Source organism: Dermacentor variabilis, chromosome 4, assembly GCF_050947875.1.
Source record: "Dermacentor variabilis isolate Ectoservices chromosome 4, ASM5094787v1, whole genome shotgun sequence".
Lineage (NCBI taxonomy): Eukaryota > Metazoa > Arthropoda > Arachnida > Ixodida > Ixodidae > Dermacentor > Dermacentor variabilis.
This window is the reverse complement of record NC_134571.1, coordinates 85,625,612-85,646,573: the sequence shown is the minus strand read 5'-3', so window position 1 is coordinate 85,646,573 and position 20,962 is coordinate 85,625,612. Positions and strand designations below refer to the sequence as shown.

General features: G+C 44.0%; 1 protein-coding gene across 1 annotated transcript in view; it reads left to right on the top strand.

Annotated features, from left to right (window-relative positions):
* CARPB (Carbonic anhydrase-related protein B) overlaps positions 1-20,962 on the top strand; it is a 259,795-nt gene that overhangs the window by 75,546 nt on the left and 163,287 nt on the right. The window contains exon 2 of the mRNA XM_075689676.1: positions 15,528-15,575. Within this exon, the coding sequence (XP_075545791.1) occupies positions 15,528-15,575 (48 nt within the window). The remainder of the gene's footprint in view (positions 1-15,527; positions 15,576-20,962) is intronic.

The window sequence follows — 20,962 nt, the reverse complement described above, 5'->3', positions numbered from 1 at the left end:
GAGTTGAGTGTTAGCACGCATTCTGTTCGAAGTACTGCAGTTTAATTTGCTCGCAACTAACTTGCGCGGCACTGACCAGGTCAACTACGTGCTGCTCTCTGTATTCGGAGGTACATTTGTAGCTTGTTTTTTTTTTTCAAACGTTGAACTGTCTAGCGAATGCAGCGAATACTGGAGCTAGAACCGGTGACGTTGCTTTTTGAGATGTGGTAATTTATAGGGTTCCACGTCGTATGGAAAACTCGCATGCTAGACCAGAAAGCCAAACCAACTGTTTCTTCGAAATCGCAATCCGTCAAAACGATTGTGTATGTGAGAGACTTTTATGATCAAAGTTACTTCCTATCAGAGTGCTTTCATCCGAGGGATAAAGGGATTTTGCCTGGCTTCATTTTAGTCTCCAGTTTTTAATGTGATTGCCTCTTGAAGCGTTAGAAATAATAGACCTTTCAATGTTGATTTCTTGCTTGCAGACGCGAGTGCGGCTGTTTTAGTCGCAATTTATGATATTTCGTAAGCGTACCTTTCTCTTTTCTTTATATCTGCAATAAATAGGGAGATTCGTGCACCAATAGTCGGGAACGTTACGAATTGTAACGATTTTTAAAATAGTGGATGTATGTAGTGCGCATTACACATTTATGTTCGATGGCTACGCTTCGAGTCACACATTAAAATAAATTTTCATGAACACAGGTCGAGGAATGGAAGGTTGCCTGAGCAACGATAAAGCTCGGCAGATAACATGCACGGCTGTTTTCAAATATTATATGTCCACACAAAGCTTTCTGTAAGTACCTCGATAGGAAAGTTAATATCGCCACAAAACAAGCGCCATTTATTTTTCTTGGCTGCTTCCTTCACGTAATTAGATTTCTGGCAGACAACGTTCAGAAAAAAATATTCGCGGCTGCATAATACGTTAAAACAATAAAGCAGCTTGCTAATTTTTCTCCGTACTATATGTGTCATACGTCAACGAAGCATGGCGGATGAAAGAAAAAGAAAGTTAAATGCAACGATGGAGTCGCTGAGATACGCGGACCACAGCGAACTGATTAATGCGCTCAAGTCGCGCATGCTATAATTGTAACCGCCATGAAAATTGCCGGTTCTCAGCGTCCTCAGAGCAAAAGGGAAAGAAAAGAGAAAAACGCACACCGCAGTGAAAGGAGCCTTCCTGTCGGTTTCCTTCTTTAGGTTTAGAAACTGTCGATATTCTTCGGTGCAGGCACGTCTCATGCAAAAATTGTTGACTTCATTGTCTTTAACAAAAGTTCCGCAGCCGTGCTTATGACTCAGACATTGTTCTCCCTCCCCTAGCCCCTTTTCTTCCTTTCTTTCTTTCTTTCTTTTACTTATTCTTCTACTCCTTTCTTTTCTCTTTTAGAAAGCTTGAAATATTCGGATAGCAGCCAGGAAAGAGGCTGGCTGCATGAATGCGCAGCTGAGCTTTTGCCTTCTTTTTTTTAATGAAGAAAGGCTAATAGTTTGTGAGTGAATGATCTGGAAACGTTTGAATTATACATTTGATTTTGTATGTCCTGGCATCCAGAAAGGTTATGCGATTTTGTGTGCTCATTTAATTATTCTCACCGGACTTCTAATCGAAGTTTCAGTGCCTCCTCTTGATTGCATCTACGTTCCTGAAGATATTGAGGGATATACTTAGCAGTAAAAAAATAATTAAATTATTTGGCTCTTGAACACGTGTACCTGTTGTTACTTCATATTGTTACGGGGAGATCCCGTAACGCCGACGGCGGTATTGCGGAGCCGAACGAATCGTTGTGACACATGACGGCTCTTTGTTTCGTGAAAGCGTCGGCACACTCTTATAATGCCGCCGACGGTCGAGCTGTCCTTGTACTCGAGTAAACTAAAGGCGTCGTGGGCGATGCCTTTAAGAATGCGGCTGACTTTGTCACCTTCGGGCATCTTGTAGTCGATCCGCCGACAGAGTGCTAATACATCTTGAATGTACTGCATACGCCATACGGTTCAGGAGATATTTAGGCCCGTGGCGGAAATTCCTTCGTGGCGGCTCGCTGGCGCCCAACTGGCTTCCCGTAGAGTTCCTGCTGCTTTTTGCTTGCAGGTGTCTCAGATGGTCAATTCCTCCTTGTGTGTTTGGAAACAAGCACGGGCCGTTCACTTGAGGCAATGGATGATACTAGCCAGCATTATAGTCGGGTTCCGTCAGTTCTTCTTGCTGGCTCGATCGTATTAGATTATCCAGTCTTCGACGTCCACGGTGGCAGTTCCGGAGAAAGTGCCAAGATCTCGGAGTGGGGGCAAAACAATCGGTGTTGTAGTAGCCGAAGCCGAAGCAGCGGGCTTCTCAGTCGATATGGTCGAATGGCCCGCAAGATGTCCTCTACGAAGTTCCGTGATTTGCCCGTGATGTAACCCGCAACCTGCATGAAGATCTTACGGTGCGATCTACAGAAAAGGGAGTTTATTTACGCTATGGGCAAGGAGACGAAAAGTGGGGCGGCAACAGCGAAGATGGCGCAGGCTAGACCTCACTTCGTCATACCCTTGTCTGCTCTATACGTTTCCGCATCTTCTTCTATATCCGCAGGACAACTGACTCATACAATACCAATGTTCGTTACAAACTGCGTTTAATTGTGCACAGCGAGCTTTCAACGGCCGAGCAATTTTAAAAGCAAAAAACATATGTCTGTACTAAGGGCAGTAAAAAGCTTCCACATATGCTTTTCGCTGAACACCGTAGTTCCCGTAATGTCTCACACCAAAGGTGCCAGTCGTCAGTCATGAAACAATAAAACCACAAAGCTTCAGCTGCTTCACGTAATCCGACAGTTGAGTGTTCAGTCTCTACAGATTACTGGATCAGTGATCTACCGTTTCATCAGTAAGCTCTCGGATCAATGACATAATACGCTATGGATGGGGTATTACGCAGCTGGTTTAACATGCAGCATACATTGAACGACAAAAACCACCACGAAGATTTAAAGAAAGCAAAGTCTCCGACGAAGTAAGCACAAATAAAGAACTCTCAGATTCCAGGGTAGGCGGGCTTGGTGTGAGTAGGGGTGGCTGCAAAGAAATTGAAGGGAGGAGAAATCACAGTGAAAAAGAGAAGGAATCCAACTTTCAGCAACGGACGCTGCTCACGTGTTACCCTACTTAGATCAGTTGCAGCACTAGTGACTTAACAACTAGCCTACTGGGATCCACGAATTCCTACACGCAGCTTCGAGTCCCGTCGGTGATGCCTTTGTTACTGGGCATTGTTTGTTGGACAAGGCGTTGCAATTACAAGCGCGTAATATTTCAACACTTGCAATGCCTGACAACCCTGCCCGTGACGTGCGCGGCGGCGACGAGATAGTAGCGCACGTGAGCTTTCACTTTTCGCGGGATGTTAACGCCACAGAGAAAAGCGTTCTGTCCTGTTCTCGACAGGTTGAAAGAAACCCCATCTTTCGGAGCAGAGCATTCCTGGATATCGGCTCCGACGGACATCTCAAGGCGGTAAAAGCGTTCCTTTCGCGCGCACAAAGACAAAGAGGGAGGAAGATAGAAGCACAGAGATGTGATGAACAGCCAAAGCTAAAGCCCAGGCGAGTCACAATAGCGGGTTGTGACGCCAGCCATTTCGCGTTCATTCAAGTAACGACTGTCGAACACCCCCTAGTAGGCGGGCATGGCCCTCATTCCTCCTTATACGAACACTACCGTTTATCTCGTTCCTCGCTAAGAGGCTGCGCTCCTTCTCTCCAGCACACGTGATACGAAAGGGTAAAAAAGAGTTAGAGGGGGGGGGGGGGGGCGTCATATGTCTTCGAACGCTCCAGGGACTCGCCTGTTCAGCGGTCGCACCGTGACGTCAGTCCCGACCCGTAACCTCCCCAAACTCCTTCTACGCTGAGAGGAGTGATTCGAGCCGGAGCTCGGTCCGATCGGCTGTTAACGAGCGCGAATGCGAGCCGCGTCAGCGTCGTAAAGCGATCCGATCTGTCTTGAATACGCCCGCCGACGACGTGAGCGCACTGCAAAGCGGAAGCTCGCCAACTTCCAGGGGATGCCATTTTCCGGTGCGTTTGGCTCGACCTCGCCCTTCTCTCTCTACCCAATCCTCGCCCATACGCGCACGTCCGCCACGCTTTTCGCTGGAACAGATTTAGCTGTGGGAACCAGAAGGCGACAGTCGCTGCGCGTCTCCCTATACTCCTGCGCTTCCGGTGAGGGTCTAGCGCTAGCTTCCGGAAAAACTCGTACCGGAAGGGCGGGAGTTTTTGACGCGTGCGTTTAGGTATGTCGTGAGAGCGAGAGGGAAACAATTCTTTCTCTTTTGTAAATAGCGGTGGCCGCGGCTCTGCGAGCGTTGCTGCGTAAAACCGTCATCCCGTATTTACTGCGCCCTTTGGGGTCTGAATAGTCAAGCTCCACAAGTTTATGCGGGCGAACTACCATGACGTGGTACATGTGGACAATACATGAGATTAAAGAAAAAAGAATACGAGCGGTGCAGTCGTACAGCTGGCATTGTTTAACTGCGCGAACGAACGATAACGGAGCGAGCCCACAAGGACAAACAACGAAACATCCAACTCCGTGGTACGGAGTTGGATGTTTAGAAACCAACTCTGTTCGGAGATAATACTGTTCTTTATTTGGTCCTGTAAACAGTTCCAACGAAGGAAACTTCTTCTGAAGTTAGTTTCATATATATATCACAGAGTGAACGTCTCGCAGAAAGTTGTGCTGGTGATGGATTGACAAAGACTGAAAACTGCGAAAAAACACATGCGTACGCATACACGCACGCACGCACACTTTTAATCCACTTTCTGCTTCTATGGACTAGACAACCTCGGCCAGGCGGCGCTGCTGCGCCTTTCCAAAAGCGCCCCCTTGTTGAAAAAGTTCGCCTCGGCGGTCTCACACGGCGCTCCGTTGGCGGTTTATTTCCATTGCGACTATGTGCTCTCTCTCTCTCTCTCTCTCTCTCATTGCTTGTGGTCTTGCGCCGTATATTGAACGGCAGCGCGTGGACTGGTTGGGAAACAGAAATGTGTAGACTACAGCACCGTTTTGCCGGAACTGTCCGACGCAGAATACCTTTTCAGAAGCGGGAACACCAAGAAGGCGAGTATCTGCTGCGTCTGTCATGTGCGCGGGCAAACAAATCGGAACATACGGCGCACTTACAAACGCCAAGTACAAGCGCCAAATAGGCAAACGATCACTTTTTTCTTGATAGTCTGCCTCAGGAATATAGGCACGATGTTTTGTGCAACCGATTTCAATGTCTTCGTACACGGTGATCACATGCCTTGCTACGTTCAAGCCCTTTGAGACCGAAACTGCATCACATCAATTTGTTTTATGGAATTATAATGGTCGTCGCGCGTTTAAAAAAAGGTAGGAAATGTTAAGTTGCTAGTACTCCTAATCTCCTGTAGTTAAAGGACGCTTGACGTCGCTTTATATGGTGAATGACATACTTTCAAAAAAATTATCAATCATCTTCGTTTTGGCGTTCGTTACGCGCGATTATTAGTGCAAATACTTGCAATCGCTTACGACAGCAGAATAAACTAAATGCTTAACGATAAAAAGTGTGCAATTGGCAATTGTGTAAACTACTACAGCTGTTCTTTTTCGTTGCCGGACGCCAACTAGCTCTTCGATACGCCCGTGCTCTCGCGCGGTAGCTTTGTGTTGCTGGAAGGTTCGCGTGCTGTAGTCAATCGCTCGGGAAGTACAGCTCTCCTCTTTTTCCGCCACTCTTTCGCTCCGTGGTGGATGCGGGAGAGGACTCCTGCGGGAGAGGAGGAAAGCAGTCACCTTGCACGCTGGAGCTCACGCCGCTGCACACAACACACATTTGACGAATCGGCTTATATGTAAATCCACCTACACTGCCGCTGTAGATGCGCCGATTAATGGCTCTGTTCTCTACGGAACTGCGCAGTCAAACAGTAAGCGCTACCTAATCGTTCTTTCTGTAACAAATGTATCCTATCAGGATCATCATTCACTTAACAAAGCGAATAGCTTTTTAGAAGCGCTGAGCTATTCGCTTGCATCGACGATCATCGTCGATCATTTCTGCCTATTTTTTAAAGCGAAGCATTCTATGTCTCACTGATTCGCCCATAAGCGCCGAAAACAGATTGCAGAAAAGCCAACTTACACATGTGCGTAGAGCACCACAGTTTGCATTCGCACTACCGCGCCAGCGTCAGCTGGCCAGCCTTGTCAGTGCCTGATAACGGTGCGAAGCGACGAGCTCAGCAAGAGTGGCGCATGCGCACAAAGTTCATTGGAAGCGCAAGTTGCCTCTAATAAACATGGCACCACCCCTGTTGTGATCAACAGAGATTCCCTGCTTATCGGAGAAAGCAAGTGCGCATGAACACGGGCTCGTCTTAGGATCTGGAAAATAGAATCCTAAACAAGCAGTCAAATCATACATGCATAGCATCAGGTCGCTCAGCACTTCTTGGGTTCGTTGCATGGTCGTTGGCTTTGGACTTTTTCTCTGATTCAGTTTGCATTGGGGAAAAGCTTCGCGTTCAACCATCTTTCTTTAAGAAAGGGGATCTGATTTTTTTTTATTACGAACTGGTTCCTTGCCCACCCCAGTGTTAATGAAGCATCTGTACCCGGAAGTATATGTGAGTGATGTGTGCCGCATGTGCCATGACGCACATCCTATGGGATTGCACCAAGTTCCCCGACGAAGCTTCTGTACAACGGTTACGCCGCGACTCGCGGCTGCGGCGGAATACTACGACCACGAAAGCCAAACCTGGGCCGTCCAGCAGGTCTCAGTGGCTCTTGAAAGACAAAGGCCGAGCGAAACTGACGGAACGTTGCCCCTCAGGGTGACCGACCGCGGGAGTAACACGTGCTGGAGTTGAATAGAGACCACTCGTTGAGAAGACGTCAGGGCCCGCGTCGCGGTGCCATTTAGTCATGGTGTCGTTCTGCAGGCGACTAAATAAAGTTATTTCACTCTCTCTCTCTCTCTCTCTCTCTCTCTCTCTAAAAGCTCCCTTCAAATACAATGACAAGATATAAGAAACCATATTCGTATTGCACACTAGGGGGCTATACCGTAAAACCATTCCAAACTTTTCTATTCCAATTTTGCTATCAGCCCTCCCCGACTGGTCAAGAAATTTTGAGCCACCCTCACTTCGCCTGTCTGTCACGCGACGTCACCGAAACCACGACAACGCCCCATCTGATATTATATGTTCACACAGGTTCTGCGTGATTAGACCAAATGAAAGGACAATAATTATTTATGATTCGACACCTTTTTCGCTGTTAGCGCTCGGCTGTTGGCTGCGCTCAATTCGCCTGTATGTCTCACGATGTCATAAATCCGCGAAAACTCGCCGCGTCAAAGTGACCTGTACGTGTTAAAGAGGCATTATTATACCGAACAAAACTGTATTTATTTTTCTGAATAGCCGGGCACCCGTCCCGCTATGAAAGGAATAGAAAATGGCTGCCCGTCGATCACTCTGACACTGGGAACTCGCAGCTGCTGGGCAGCATGGATTTATTTACGTATGGTAAACATTCTACCAGGCAGTATAACGTTAGCGAGCCCTTTCGGCGCGTATACGACATCGTTCTTCCAGCTCTTCTCTGTTGAGGATCCGTTTTGGCAGAATTTTTAACCTTCCATCGTACATCACTGCCATTTTCGACCGGCAATTGCAAGCTATGTAAGGGTAAGCGCACCAATCGCAGACGCTGGCACCACCCTCCTCATCCGGTTACCTAGTTTCACTGTGCTGGCTCGGTCCAATCGAAACCCTCTCCGCTTGAGCGTGCCTCTCAACTCGTGTCAGGCAATGTGATAAATAATACTGCTCAATGTAGGAAATGCTATTCGTTTTGAGGATAGGATAGGAATAAACTTTATTTGTCCAACGCTTACTGATGTTGGTGCCCGGAGCTAGGCTGCCAGGTGTCCATCGCCCGAGGAAAATCTTTTGAAAGCAAAAAAAAAAAGTGACCTCCTATACCAGAGGAGAGCGTTTTACAGAGCTTTTCACACAACGCTGAGAGTTACCGCCTGATGCTTGCATCGGTACTTACGTAAATTTGACGTCATGAGATTGGAAGGACAGATTGGAATAGTTTTACGTTATATGGGCCTAGGTACAACGCATACACTATTCTAGATACTGTAAATATGGAAGCTGAAGGAGTGAACCTACGTTACTAGATAAACTAATCTAGCAGAATATAAATCAACTAGGTAAGAACAGAGACAAAGGGAAAAAAGGAAATAGAAGTAAATGTGGTGTTCCAAGGGTCAGGAAGCTTTGCTTTTTCTGCCTTACAATACGCATACTACGTATATACCACTGCACTGCGCTTCACACGAACCACAACCATTACGAATACCAGCACTCCCATCACCCTCATTAGCGCCCTTTATTCTAATCGAGTATTACTTATCTTTCTTGCCCATTCCGACGAAGTAGCGAGACATGTAATATACATTTCCTGCCTGCGGTTCCACCTTTCATTCATTAATGATACGAATGCGTGGTCCGATAGTCGTAACAAGAGCCACGCCCTGCCTTTTAGAGACAGAAATTGACGTGAACGCGAAGGCGCCAGTATTAATGCTTAAGGTATATAGCTTCGTCTACCGTGCACCATTCATTTATGTCATTATGCCATGGCGGCTAAGGCGCATACAATGCTGATGCACACAGTCACGCCGTTACGTTGGAAGAAACATAAAACAACGTTAGTGTTTTATGCAGCAAGCATGGTGAAATAAGTGGCGGAGGCAGAAACGTGAAGTAGCAGTAAACAGGACCTATTTCAGAGGCTTCGTAATCAAATGCGGTGACCTGACGGGCCGGTAGTGACATCATCTTGCGCGATGCGGGGTCGCGCGAAACCTGACAACACTTCTAATGCGGTGTTTGACGCGAGCTGATATTTTAGGTTCTGAAATCGTGATGATTCCATCGCGTAACAGCCACTGAAATGTGGACGTAGCTTCTTTGCCTCTTTCTCTAGGTTTCTCTTCGGTGTCTCGCAGAATGAAGACAATGGAAAGCAAAGGGGGGGGGGGGGGGGGGATCGTCTCACACAACTCTAGCGCGGGTAAACAAGTCCCTTGGTTGTGAATAAAGCAATTTTGTACGCATCGCGTTTCGTTATTGTGTAGGACATAAAGGAAACGATTCAAGCAAGTCTCGCTTTGAAGTTTGAAGTTTGAAGTTTGAAGTTTATTTTTCCTTTCTTCATTACAGAAAGAGGAACCAAGAGCTAAAGGCCATTCGGCCTGACAGGGGCTCTTGCTCCTAAGTGCGTTCGGCTTACATGATGAACCGATGTACAAACAAAAAAGCAAATATACCAGGAAAACAAGCAAGTACGATGTACATCAGACAAATAAACAAGATAACGTGTACATTATACAATGACTATGTGTAAAAGACATTTATGCTTCAGTTTTTGTTTGTGCAATCACATTTCCGCGCATATTAAGGAATACATATATAGTGCATTATTAAAAAAAGAAAAAAAAATTTAGTGCGAGAGCAATTTATGTGTAATTAATTTGATAGTGTATGAGTAGGCTTTTTATACCTTGCTTAAAATTAGGTGCACAGAAATCAATTTTTTGTTCAACAATGTTTAGTAGCCTAGGTATTTGATAGTTTATATCCTGACGTCCGTAGTTAGTACGCGTGAATGGTATTTTCCTGATTTCATAACGTAATGGGTATCGAAAAGAAGTGGGTGTGCTGACAACATGGAGCCTGTGTTTTTTTATATGTAAGAGTAATCTATAATAAAATACTTGATTTGCTCGGATCATTAAATGTTTGTCGAAGAGATTGTGTGTGGGTAAGTCACGCGGCCTACCATGGTAGTTTTCAAAAATTCGGAGTACTCGTTTTTGCAAGTTTAATAACTTATCATAGTTTTTTGTTGTAGTTGTTCCCCAGATCAAGACACAATAAGATAGCTTCGAGAAAAAAAGGGCGAAGTATATTGATTTCTTTAGCCATAAAGGAATTAAATCACCTATTTTGTACATACAGCCTACTACTTTGCTAAGATCATTGCAGAGCTTATTGACATGATTATCCCAGGAGAGGTTTTCTTGGAACCATACCCCCAAAAACTTTTGCGTTGTTACTTGTTCTAGCCTCTTTGCTTGAAATAGAACAGTTATATTAACAGGCAATGGCTTGTTTATCGGTCTAAATATCATATATTTGGTTTTATTGACATTCAATTGTAATTTGTTGATGTACAGCCATTCAGATAATAAATTTAAATAATCATTTATTTCTTTTTGTATGCATTGCAAGGAAGAATTTGCAAAGAAAAGATTAGTATCGTCTGCGTACATGATGATATTAGGTGAGGAAGAAATGTTAGGAAGGTCATTGATATATAGATTAAATAATATAGGACCAAGTATGGATCCCTGTGGCACGCCATTCTGTATTTTGAGAAGTGAGGAAGTGGCCTGGTTATATGAAACAAACTGGTAACGATCCGTTAAGTAGCTTCTCATTAACTCTAATGCTGTACCACGTATACCACAGTCATAAAGTTTGCACAGAAGTATACCATGATTTACGCTGTCAAAAGCCTTACGTAGGTCCAGAAATAAGCCTACCGTGTATAAACGGTTTTCTATATTTTGCAGTATTTGATGTTTTATATTTAAGAGCGCATCCTCACATGATTTATTTTTTTGAAATCCGTACTGCGCCATACTAATAATAGAATATTTCCTTAAGAAACCTTCTAGTCGAGTGTTTAGAACAGTTTCAAAAAGTTTAGAAAAAAGAGGTAGTATAGATATGGGTCGGAAGTTGTTTACACTATGATCAGCACCGCCTTTATGAACCGGGCAGACTCTGGCTATTTTAAGTTTGCTAGGAAAAATTCCGGACTCAAACATTTTATTAATAATATGAGCTAATACATTAGAGATGATGTCAGACACATATTTTATAGGAGATGCCATGATACCGTCGAAACCTGCAGCACTGTTTGATTTAAAGTTTTTGATCACGCTCTCTACTTCGGTTGGTGTCACCGGAAATAGCATTAAAGAATTTTGAAGAGACGGTTTCACAGTATGCCCTATCTCTTCTGGATCTGCTGCAGAAATGTTGCTGCAGCATTGAACAAAGTGAGTGTTTAGGGTAGAGACGGCTTCTTCATCCGAAAGAGTGCCGTTATCCGAAGCTATTTGTAGGTCTTGAGGGCTAGCCTTTCCTCCAGATATTTTCTTAATTTCCAGCCAAACTTTTCTTGGATTCGTATATATGCGCGAGAACACCTTCTCATAATATTTTTCTTTTGCCTTTTTTAATTCTGAATTTACTTGGTTTCGGTACTCCTTAAATTTGGCTAATTCATTCATGTCTCTGGTTCTAAGGAATGTATGGTACATTTTATTTTTGTTTTTGATTTTTGTAAAAAGCACTACATCTATCCACGGCTTTCTAATTTTTTTGGGTCGTTTTGTAGCACTATGTTGCGGGAAGGCTATGTCGTAGCAAGTGATTAGTTTATCGAAAAATGAATTGTATGCCTTATTTGGGTCACTTTCAGTTAGTTCAGATTCCCAGTTTTGCGGATTCCCACAAATGAACTGAATCTGCCGCAGTTTAATGCCTCATAGTACGAGTTGTCGCTTTCTCAGCTCAACTGTCTCGTACGTTGACACGCTTTGGGTGGGTTGCTAGCAGTGAGCATAGTCAGAGGCGTAGCACTCGTGGTAAGATGGTCCAGCTTTCCCAGGTCTAGGGTATGTAAAATGGAATCACGGGAAGAGGAGGCCTTGGCTATTCGGTAGACGCGAAGTGCTTGGTGTTGCCTATAAAAAACAGCTTTGGGTATATACATGCCATTTCTGGCAGAACGACGGGCTCGATCGCGCTGAAATTTCGCGCAGAGTTAAGATTTAGAGATACGTTAAGTATGATAAATCACGCCTTTTCGAGTTCTTTACCAGTTTTGTCAATAATGAATCTGAAGTTCACGTCGTCTGCGGTGACATGACTTTTGATATGTTATTTTCGCTGCAAATGCATACCTGTGGCTATAATACTGTGGAATGTCTTTCCAAGTTGCCTCGAATCTTCATCATCATTTTTTTGTGCATTTACACTCGAACTGAAATATTAGTACCTGCATAACTAAGTTTACATTCCCCATTATTTTACCCTCTCATGCACTTATATAGCGCATTCGTGTTTTGTATTGCATGTTAATATAGCATTGCACTTTGATTGCACAGCTTCTGCAATTTTGTTGCAAATGTATCGCGCGATTGTGCTTGTTATTTTGTTTTTTACATCTTTTCCCCATATGATGGTCTATGCAGTCCTCTGCCTGCTTCATATATTTCCGTAATTTCAAAATTAACCAGCGCCTGACTTCGCGACTCTCGTTTGAATATTATCCGTAGTCTACTCACCGTTCGTTTAAACATTTATAAACTGACAATAAACGAAACTCAGATACTATTTGTAACCGATACGGTGAAAAGCGCCTTTCTTTTAATTATACACGGTCGAAATGTACCGTTATGTTATTTTTGTTTAGAAACTTTTCTTGTTATTCATCAAAGTGCTTATTTAGGCTTGTGTGCAGTCACATCGCGGCGTTTTGCGACCATATAAGCCTCGGTACCCGAGAGCATGCGCCTCAGTCGATGCCGCAGTGGGATAAATCTAAATCACATTGCGGGGTCTAACGTCCCAAACGAACCCACAGGTTATGAGACACGCCGGCGCGGAACGCCCAGGATCGATTCAGACCGAACGAGGCCTACGTGTCCCTTCTTGGAACCGTGGTATTGCACGCCTACATCTTACCTGTACTTAGTGAACCAACTTGCTCAAGCTAATGTTCTATTGCAACTAGCATTTCTAACGTGAACCTAAATTTAAGTACGCGAACTTTTCTTACCCTGCATAAAGAACACCAAACAAATTGAATCACCGCGGCGCGTATCCGAATGAATGAAACCCGGCTCTTATCTTACATTGAAACTTCGTTATTGTTAATTCGGCCAGTGTAGCCAGACGTTGACTTTCTTCCAAACAAATTCGGGCTTTGCAGGGTTTTCAGAACCAAAAGCGCACTGCAAATGAAGACGCTTGCGAGAGCGTGATGTACTAGTCTATAATTCCCAGGACTCTTATAGTTGTGTGAGAACCAGAGCGTTCTCTGCTCAGTGCCTCTCCTTTGCGTTGGCAGTAGTCCAAATCCTCGTTAAAATTACTCGCTTATGTTGATAGTTTTGTTTTTACTCAGCCTATGATAAAAAGAAAGGCTAAAAGCATTTGCTATTCAAGAATGCTGCAAAACCAAAAGTGCTGCATCTAGATACTGAAAAAATAAAAATATGGCAGATAATTGTTTTCTGTCAGCAAAGACGAAAACCTTGCTTCCCTAAATAAATAACTAACACATTTCTGGACAGAATATTCCCTTCCCATTTCCTTCCCCACTGGGCTTTAGTTAAGAATTGGATTCAGATTTGAGTAAACATATATTTAGAAAGGCATTATCGTGGTGTGGTTATAGTTGCACAGACCAAAGGAAATTGTAATTGTCGTCGCAATCATAGTCTCAATTCATAAAACAATCAATAAATTTTATCCATGGACTATCTGTCTCACTTACCTATAGCATCTATTAGGACGCTAGCAGAGAAGTGCGCACTGATGCGTTCAATTAAGAGTACGCACGCTGGTCCACATTAAATCTTCGAGGAGAAATGGGTATAAATAGACTTGGGAACACAGATATCTCGCAGACAAGATATCTCGATATCTCGTGGACAAGACAGACGGTGACATGGTTTTTGAGTTTTCTATGACAGTCACGATTTCGCGCGCGTTCGTTCAACCTTAGTCACACTGTCATGCTATCAGCGAATAGTGAGAGTACTGACTTCGTTAGTAAAAAGCAAACGTTCGTCACAAACAAAAAGAAGCGTTACAAAGCGGTCTCGACTTGTCCGCCGGCCCCGCAGTGGGAAGGGGCTGCAGAGTGATCGGATGAAGTGGCACAATAGCCTCCAATCCTTTGTAAAAAAGCCTTTATATTTTGGGAAAAATTTTCGCACGTTCTTTCGCTTTATGTGTTAAAATATCGGCGTCGGTGGCCTATAATCAAAGTGAGAATAAAATAATTTCGCTCTCCAGCCACTCACCCTTAATTGTTTGTTTTGCCGCAATAACGTACTTAGTGAGGCAAAGCACGCTTTCAAGTGTACTAATAGGTGCTTACAATCGCTCCCGCTTGTTCATAAGAGTTGGTTTTGCCGCTGTAATTGTCGTATTGAGGAGAAACACGCTTTCAAGGGGAAGTGTCGTGCAGCGTCAAAAGGCAGTTTATGGAGTAGAAGGGGGCATCTCATCGTATCTGCCGTAAAGAGGTGTGCGCAGCAGATAAGCGGGAGAAAGAGATTCATTAATACGACACGAGGGTGAAAGACGCAGACTTTATGAAGAACATGATGAGCTGACTTATTGCTAAGGAATTAAATGCAGAGAAAATGGGATGACAGGAACTACCATTCAATGGAGTAATTCCGAAGCTGGGGTTACATAACGATTATCTTAAAATTCGGAAAGAAATCATATAAAATGTCTATTGAAGTATGCGAACAGGTGAAACGCGTCATGAATTATGCGCGTACTGCAGCCGGGCTCTGCTATCGCGCTTCTTCTGAACGCAATGCACCATTTAGGTGTGCCTCCATGAAATCTTTTCGCGGCTTCCCAGACAGCGCGGCATGAAACCCGCGGCGCGCCCATGCCTACCTCTGCTGTTCACTGTAGTGGGCCTTCTCTCTTGCGATTTGCTCTGGACACGCTGCGACATCTAGCGTCGCGCCCGCAAGGTACGATCACGGCCTCCGAGACACGTGACACACTTGTGCGTGCGAATACTGAGAATGTATACCTCTCTCACCACAGGCATTCATGGTGCAGCGCACTGAAGTGTAGAGCTGCTGTGCTCGAGAAAACTGTTTGACGTGGGTCTGATTCCGTCCAGCACCGGATAAACTGTAAAAGATTTTAGAATTGACTACCTTCTAGAATGGCCCACGCGAACGGTTAGATTTGTTAGATAGCTGGAAACAGAACTGGTCTGGATAATGCCTCGAGGGCTATTCACATATAAAACAAAATATAGGATTCAGCTTTCTAAACAACACAAGCGCTATGGGGAACACCGCAGTGCCTTGCGCGGTGCTTGTATTACATTCAGGACAGAACGCCAAAACGCTCGTACTCTTGATGATACATCCCCTCTCAGAACATAAATTTTAATCCAGAGTTCACAAGTATGGCCTCCTTCGTAGCCCACTGCACTGGTCTGAAACAATGAACCACAGGAAGTATTAAGTATTAAATTGTAGTAGGCATTTAAATGACATATCATGTCTTTCATATGTGCTTATTCAGTCTTACTTACTAATCTGCCTATTTTTGTCCTTGTTCTTGCAGCTGTCCTAGGCAACTGGGAAGAATGGTGGACCTATGACGGAATCTCAGGTGAGCGAACACGTTCGTCTAGTTTCGTTGATTCGCCGCAAATTTCGACTCACTTCGATGTCACGAACGTGAGAAAAAATTTTAAGCTCGCGCACGTGCAGTTCTTGTGAAACATCTACCTTGCAGTTCGTTACAAAGATCACGCTTTCGATCGATCTCATCTTGCGGATATTACTTTCAATTTGCGTCGATTGACTAAGCAAGCGGGCACAGATTCCTTTATTAAGTTGTTCCACAGTGCGTCCTGTCACGCAAATGTGAAAACATTCTGGAAAGCGATCAATTCAGTATACGGGCCCAGTAGATGTTTTAGAATCCAAATACAAGCGTGCCCAATGGAAATCTTCAGATTTCACCGTCATGTTTTAGGGTGGTTATCACTAAAGCTCTCTTTTTTATTGCGATAACAATCATTTGCGCACTCGAGATGCCGTCGGCGCCGCCGCCGCCGTCGTCGTCGTCGTCGTGCTGTCGTGGTACCGATGGTGCATGCGCGGTCCTCGCGCAGATGGTTAGAAGATATACAAAAACGAGAGAGACACACCAGCCAACAGCCTTTCGCCTTCCGCTGCTGGCATGAGCGTTGTGCGCACAGACACTCGCGTTCTTGCTGAACAGAGTCTGTATACGCATGCCACACCGTGGTGCATGCAGCGGTTTGAGCATAACGGGCAATGAACTTCAAGCTGCGAACGCCGACGGTTTTCTTTCGTTTTCATCTCGTAAACCTTCGAGTTGGGACACTTGAAACATCGCTTGCGGCGCTCCTGATCAGGCTAGCGTTGCGAGACGCCTGGTAATTGACGGGGCGTTGCTTCTACTGCGCATAAGGTGTTGCCTTATGTGTTGCGTAGCGCCAACACGTAGCTTCCGCGTATTGCTGAACAACGTCCGACGAGCTCCAGCACAATGATAAACCCTGCTAGGTAGGCTTTCAATTCTCGTGCTAACCTTTCAATCAATCAATCAATCAATCAATCAATCAATCAATCAATCAATCAATCAATCAATCAATCAATCAATCAATCAATCAATCAATCAATCAATCAATCAATCAATCAATCAATCAATGTAATTGCGGTGAGCTTTATCTACACAATTTAACAACCATATTTCTACCAATAAGCCCATGCGCCTGTACCTGGTGCAATACTGAAAAATACATGTTGGTCTACGATGTACAGATTTGCCTAACGAGTAACAACATAGTTTAAAAGAACAAGTAATAATTACCTGAGAAAAGGTGATGACATTTCATCCGACAAGTAAAAGCGTTTACTTCCAATGTCGTAGTTTCTGACGACTCTTATTTTTACGAGCATTGCGCTCGAAGTTATAGCGCCAAAGAATGCTAATAATCCGTCGCCGCACACGTTGGCACAATAAGGTATATTTAAATTACTCTTTCCTGACTTCCTAGCTTAGAATGTGCGAAGTTGGATATGGTACTGGCAGTCAAAATACACAATTAGGTTTGGAGCAGATGGAAAGCTAGTTAGCTGATGCTTCCATATAAAAGAAAAAAGAAAAAAAAAACAGACTGATTTGTTATACTGAACGTTACAAAGGTCACCGTGTGTATTTTGCTGCAGGCGGTTACCTCGGTTCCTCTGCTTCGTTTTGTAACTTCGACGTGTTTGCCTTCGCGGCCCCATTAGTAACGTGCTTTACTTAGGGAAGACGATGTTACCCATCTGCACTCCATTTATGTTTTAATCGTTTTGAATTATAGCCTCTGCTTGAGCAACCTTCCAAGTGCGTTCAATGATTTGAACGCAAAAAAAAGTATCACTAGCTACTTCGGAGACAAAGAATTTTCTCTAGAAAATGAGAAAGAGACGCTAAATAAACTTGAGCGGGACGACAGCGTTCGTTTATATTCTCAACATTAAGGCACGAAAAAGATGACAAGACGCTGTTAGCATTGCAACAAGTGATTTGCTTTTGGAGAAAGAAAATACAGGTTCTTGTTTTGATTCTTCCTAATGCTTCGAGAGCCGGTGCGTCTATTACATTTCTTCCTGCTTTTTCGTATTTTTGTCATTAAGAAAAGACGACACTGAAAAGCGACAACGCGTAATGCAGTAACGAAGCAAAATTACCGATGCGAACACTTTGCCTTATGAATAAATTTTCTGTGACTACATTTTTTTGGTAAATATACAACTCCTCTGCCATAAGCCTTGAACTTGGGATTTTTGCGAGGAAATTAGGAGTAAATGGCACGAGAAACTTAACGTCAAGTATGCATTTAGTGAATCATTGCAATTATTGTGATGTCCAATTGCGTAGCACGTATAATCGACAATGAATAATAACGGTAGCCTATTCGGCCTGGAATATACAAGTAGCATACTTTCCTGGGGATGGTTAATATTGCAGCCATTTGCATAGTGATGAGGGCAGAACCGCGCAAAGCGTGTCAAATTTGCATTTCACGAATCATTAGAACCGTCGTAATGTTAACTCATACAGCACACGATATGCAAGGTGAAGAATAACGACGGTGAATACGCGTAGTATATTTGCCGGGAGTTGGCTAATGTTATCGCCGTTTGGGTAATGATAAAAGCGAAACTTCGTCATTGACTCGAGCCATAGTTATGGGTATAGCTGTGCACGTAATTGACCAGATGTTAGGGAGAAGGAATCGCCGCATTCGAATCACATTTCGTTGTGAATCACAGTAAGAAACAGGCGACGTACGCTTCTCGTTAGTGAGAGGCTGATCATCTCGCTTTCTTCCAAGTGGCTCTCTATACAGAGGCGTTATTTCGCGGCGGCACTTTCTCTAGCATCGGCGCTTCTAACGAAGACCGAAGAAATGTAAACGTTAACGTAGCGCACTGTCGTGTACCGACGCGCACTCACAGGAAAAAAAAATGAGAAGAAAAAGATATAATGTCCGACTTAATCTAAACAATTGATAGTGCTATCAATTTTGCGTTCATGAGGGCGTAATTATAACAGTCCGAATTACGGCTTCTCTTCTCAAGTCGGCTGGCACTAACTACGAACGACACGATTAAGAGAGCCCATCCGCTTCTGTCATCTTTGCCCAGTATCACAACTACGTTTTTATTAGCTCGTATATATATATATATATATATATATATATATATATATATATATATATATATATATATATATATATATATATATATATATATATATATATATATATATATATATATTAGGAAGAGTCAATCTCGGATGAGCCGGATTTTTCCGGAGTGTCTTGCGGAAGCATAGTGTATCGGGCAAAACAAAATAAACAGAAAAGTCTCGATTTCGCCGATTGCAAGCTATTCAATCTGCCAGCAGAACCAAAATAAACAAACAAATAATTAGATAATGAAAGAAGACGCGAGACCGAGGAAAGAACTAACTTAACAGTGTCTGGCAGGCACACATACGCATACACACACACCAGGGTGAAATAGCGTGGAGTAGGAGAAGCAAGCTTGGCCGCCCCGTCGGCGCAGAGAGACAACAGAAGCAAGGCGGTTCGTCCCGACTAAACGGTCCCACGCGGCTGACTCTGGCCGTCGAGGAGAGGGGGGGGGGGGCAGCGCTCGCTAATTGCAATTAGGACTGTGCCGGTATCGACAATTAGGCTGCGGAGATTGCTCTTTCCTTGCAATGCCGAGTGCTGCCGAGCGCGCCACAGAGGACGACGACGAGAAGACCCGGCTGGCTGGCTGGCTTAAATGACTTCCGGTAGGAAGCGCGGTATCCCAGGCCGGATGGAGGGGAAGGGGCCGAGGCGAGTGATCTCGCGACGCTGTCTGCTTTTCGCACGCTCTCTCTCTCTGTCTCTTTTCTTGCTCGTCGCAGCGACGTACCCGTCTGGACGATTCTTGCCGTCGGCACAAAACACCGCCCCCACCACCCCACTCCCCTCTAACCCGTTCCCTGTTGTTGCGAGATGCTGCGGCTGCGAAGGACGTGCTCATAACGAGACGCCAGAGTATTCGCTCTGGTCGTTCTTCTTCTACCGGCTTCTCATATTTCTTTTTTTTTTTTTGCTTGTACAATTGTAGTTCCCACGATACGATCATATGATGTTTGAGCTTTTTTTCCAAGTCAGACCAACATTGATAGTTTCAGGTGTGCCCATCTATCACAGACATTGGACAATCACGCCACAAGCGTCCCCAAACTCAACAGGAATACCTTCTCTACACTGATTACAATAAATACTAATTCTTTCCACACGCGATGATGGAATGAAATGGCCTGCTATCATGTATCCCTATAGTTGTAATAATTTAGGTAATTTTCTATATTTATTGGTAAGCCACTTCCGTGTCTCACAGAGATGAATGTAACCTAATCTTGTCGGGTATACTTTCGCATATGCTGTATATAAGATATATTATAATACTGTTTCGTAATTTTTTACAAATGTGTTTACTGTATGATTTTCGCGTTGTGTCAAATCCAAATAATATTGTATACAACCCATTAATTTTCTTTGTACTCGCTTACATTCCTCGTGATATATCTGTTATGTACGAATATATTTGTAACATCTTTGTTTTGTGGGTGCCCTTCCTGCAATAATCCCAGTTCGGATTGGCAGCATACACGAAATAAATCGTCATTATCATCATAAATGAATACATTTCACCCAATACAAAACAGTCGTTTTCTAGTTGTCGTTGCAATACCTCTTTTTCCTCTTTTTTTATTTTCATTCTAAGAAGAAAGCGACTTCCCTTAGTGGTTGTTGTAAAACCTTCAGCACCTCCTGCATGGAGAAATCGGTGTCGCTTTCTTAAGGGCACTTGTTACACACAGCGTATGTAGACGACTGCAGTCAGGACCACTTGATTTGGTTCTCATGTGTTCGATAATTAAATATAACGGTAATCAATTGCCTCTGATATATAATGTACAGAGCATTGATTTTCGAGCTGTAGAGCAGCTATTCCTAAGCTGGCGACATTGCAAGAAAAAACAAACCCTGACGGTAACATTTTGAAGAAGTTCGCTTTAACGGCGCGTTGTAACCCCTGTGATAGAGCTCGTGGATGGGATCTGCACGTACTCAGACAAAAGAAAGGAGAAACGTCAGGGACGTCTGTCACAAGAGAAAATACGGATTACTACTCCGCACCGAGGACAGGAAACAAAAAGATGCGATAAGTAAATAGAACATCACCTTGCACATACACACAGAAGTTGACACACGCGGTGAAGAAGATGTAACCTAGAATGTCGTATGTACAGCCGAACGCGGACAAAGCAAGTTATTCTCTACATCGAACAAGAGAGATTTACTGACCGGTATTCTTGTAAAATAGCTCACTCGTAACGAACTGATCACGGCATATATTGAACTCGAAGTGTCCACTGCCAGAAGCCATAAAGCCTCTTGAATG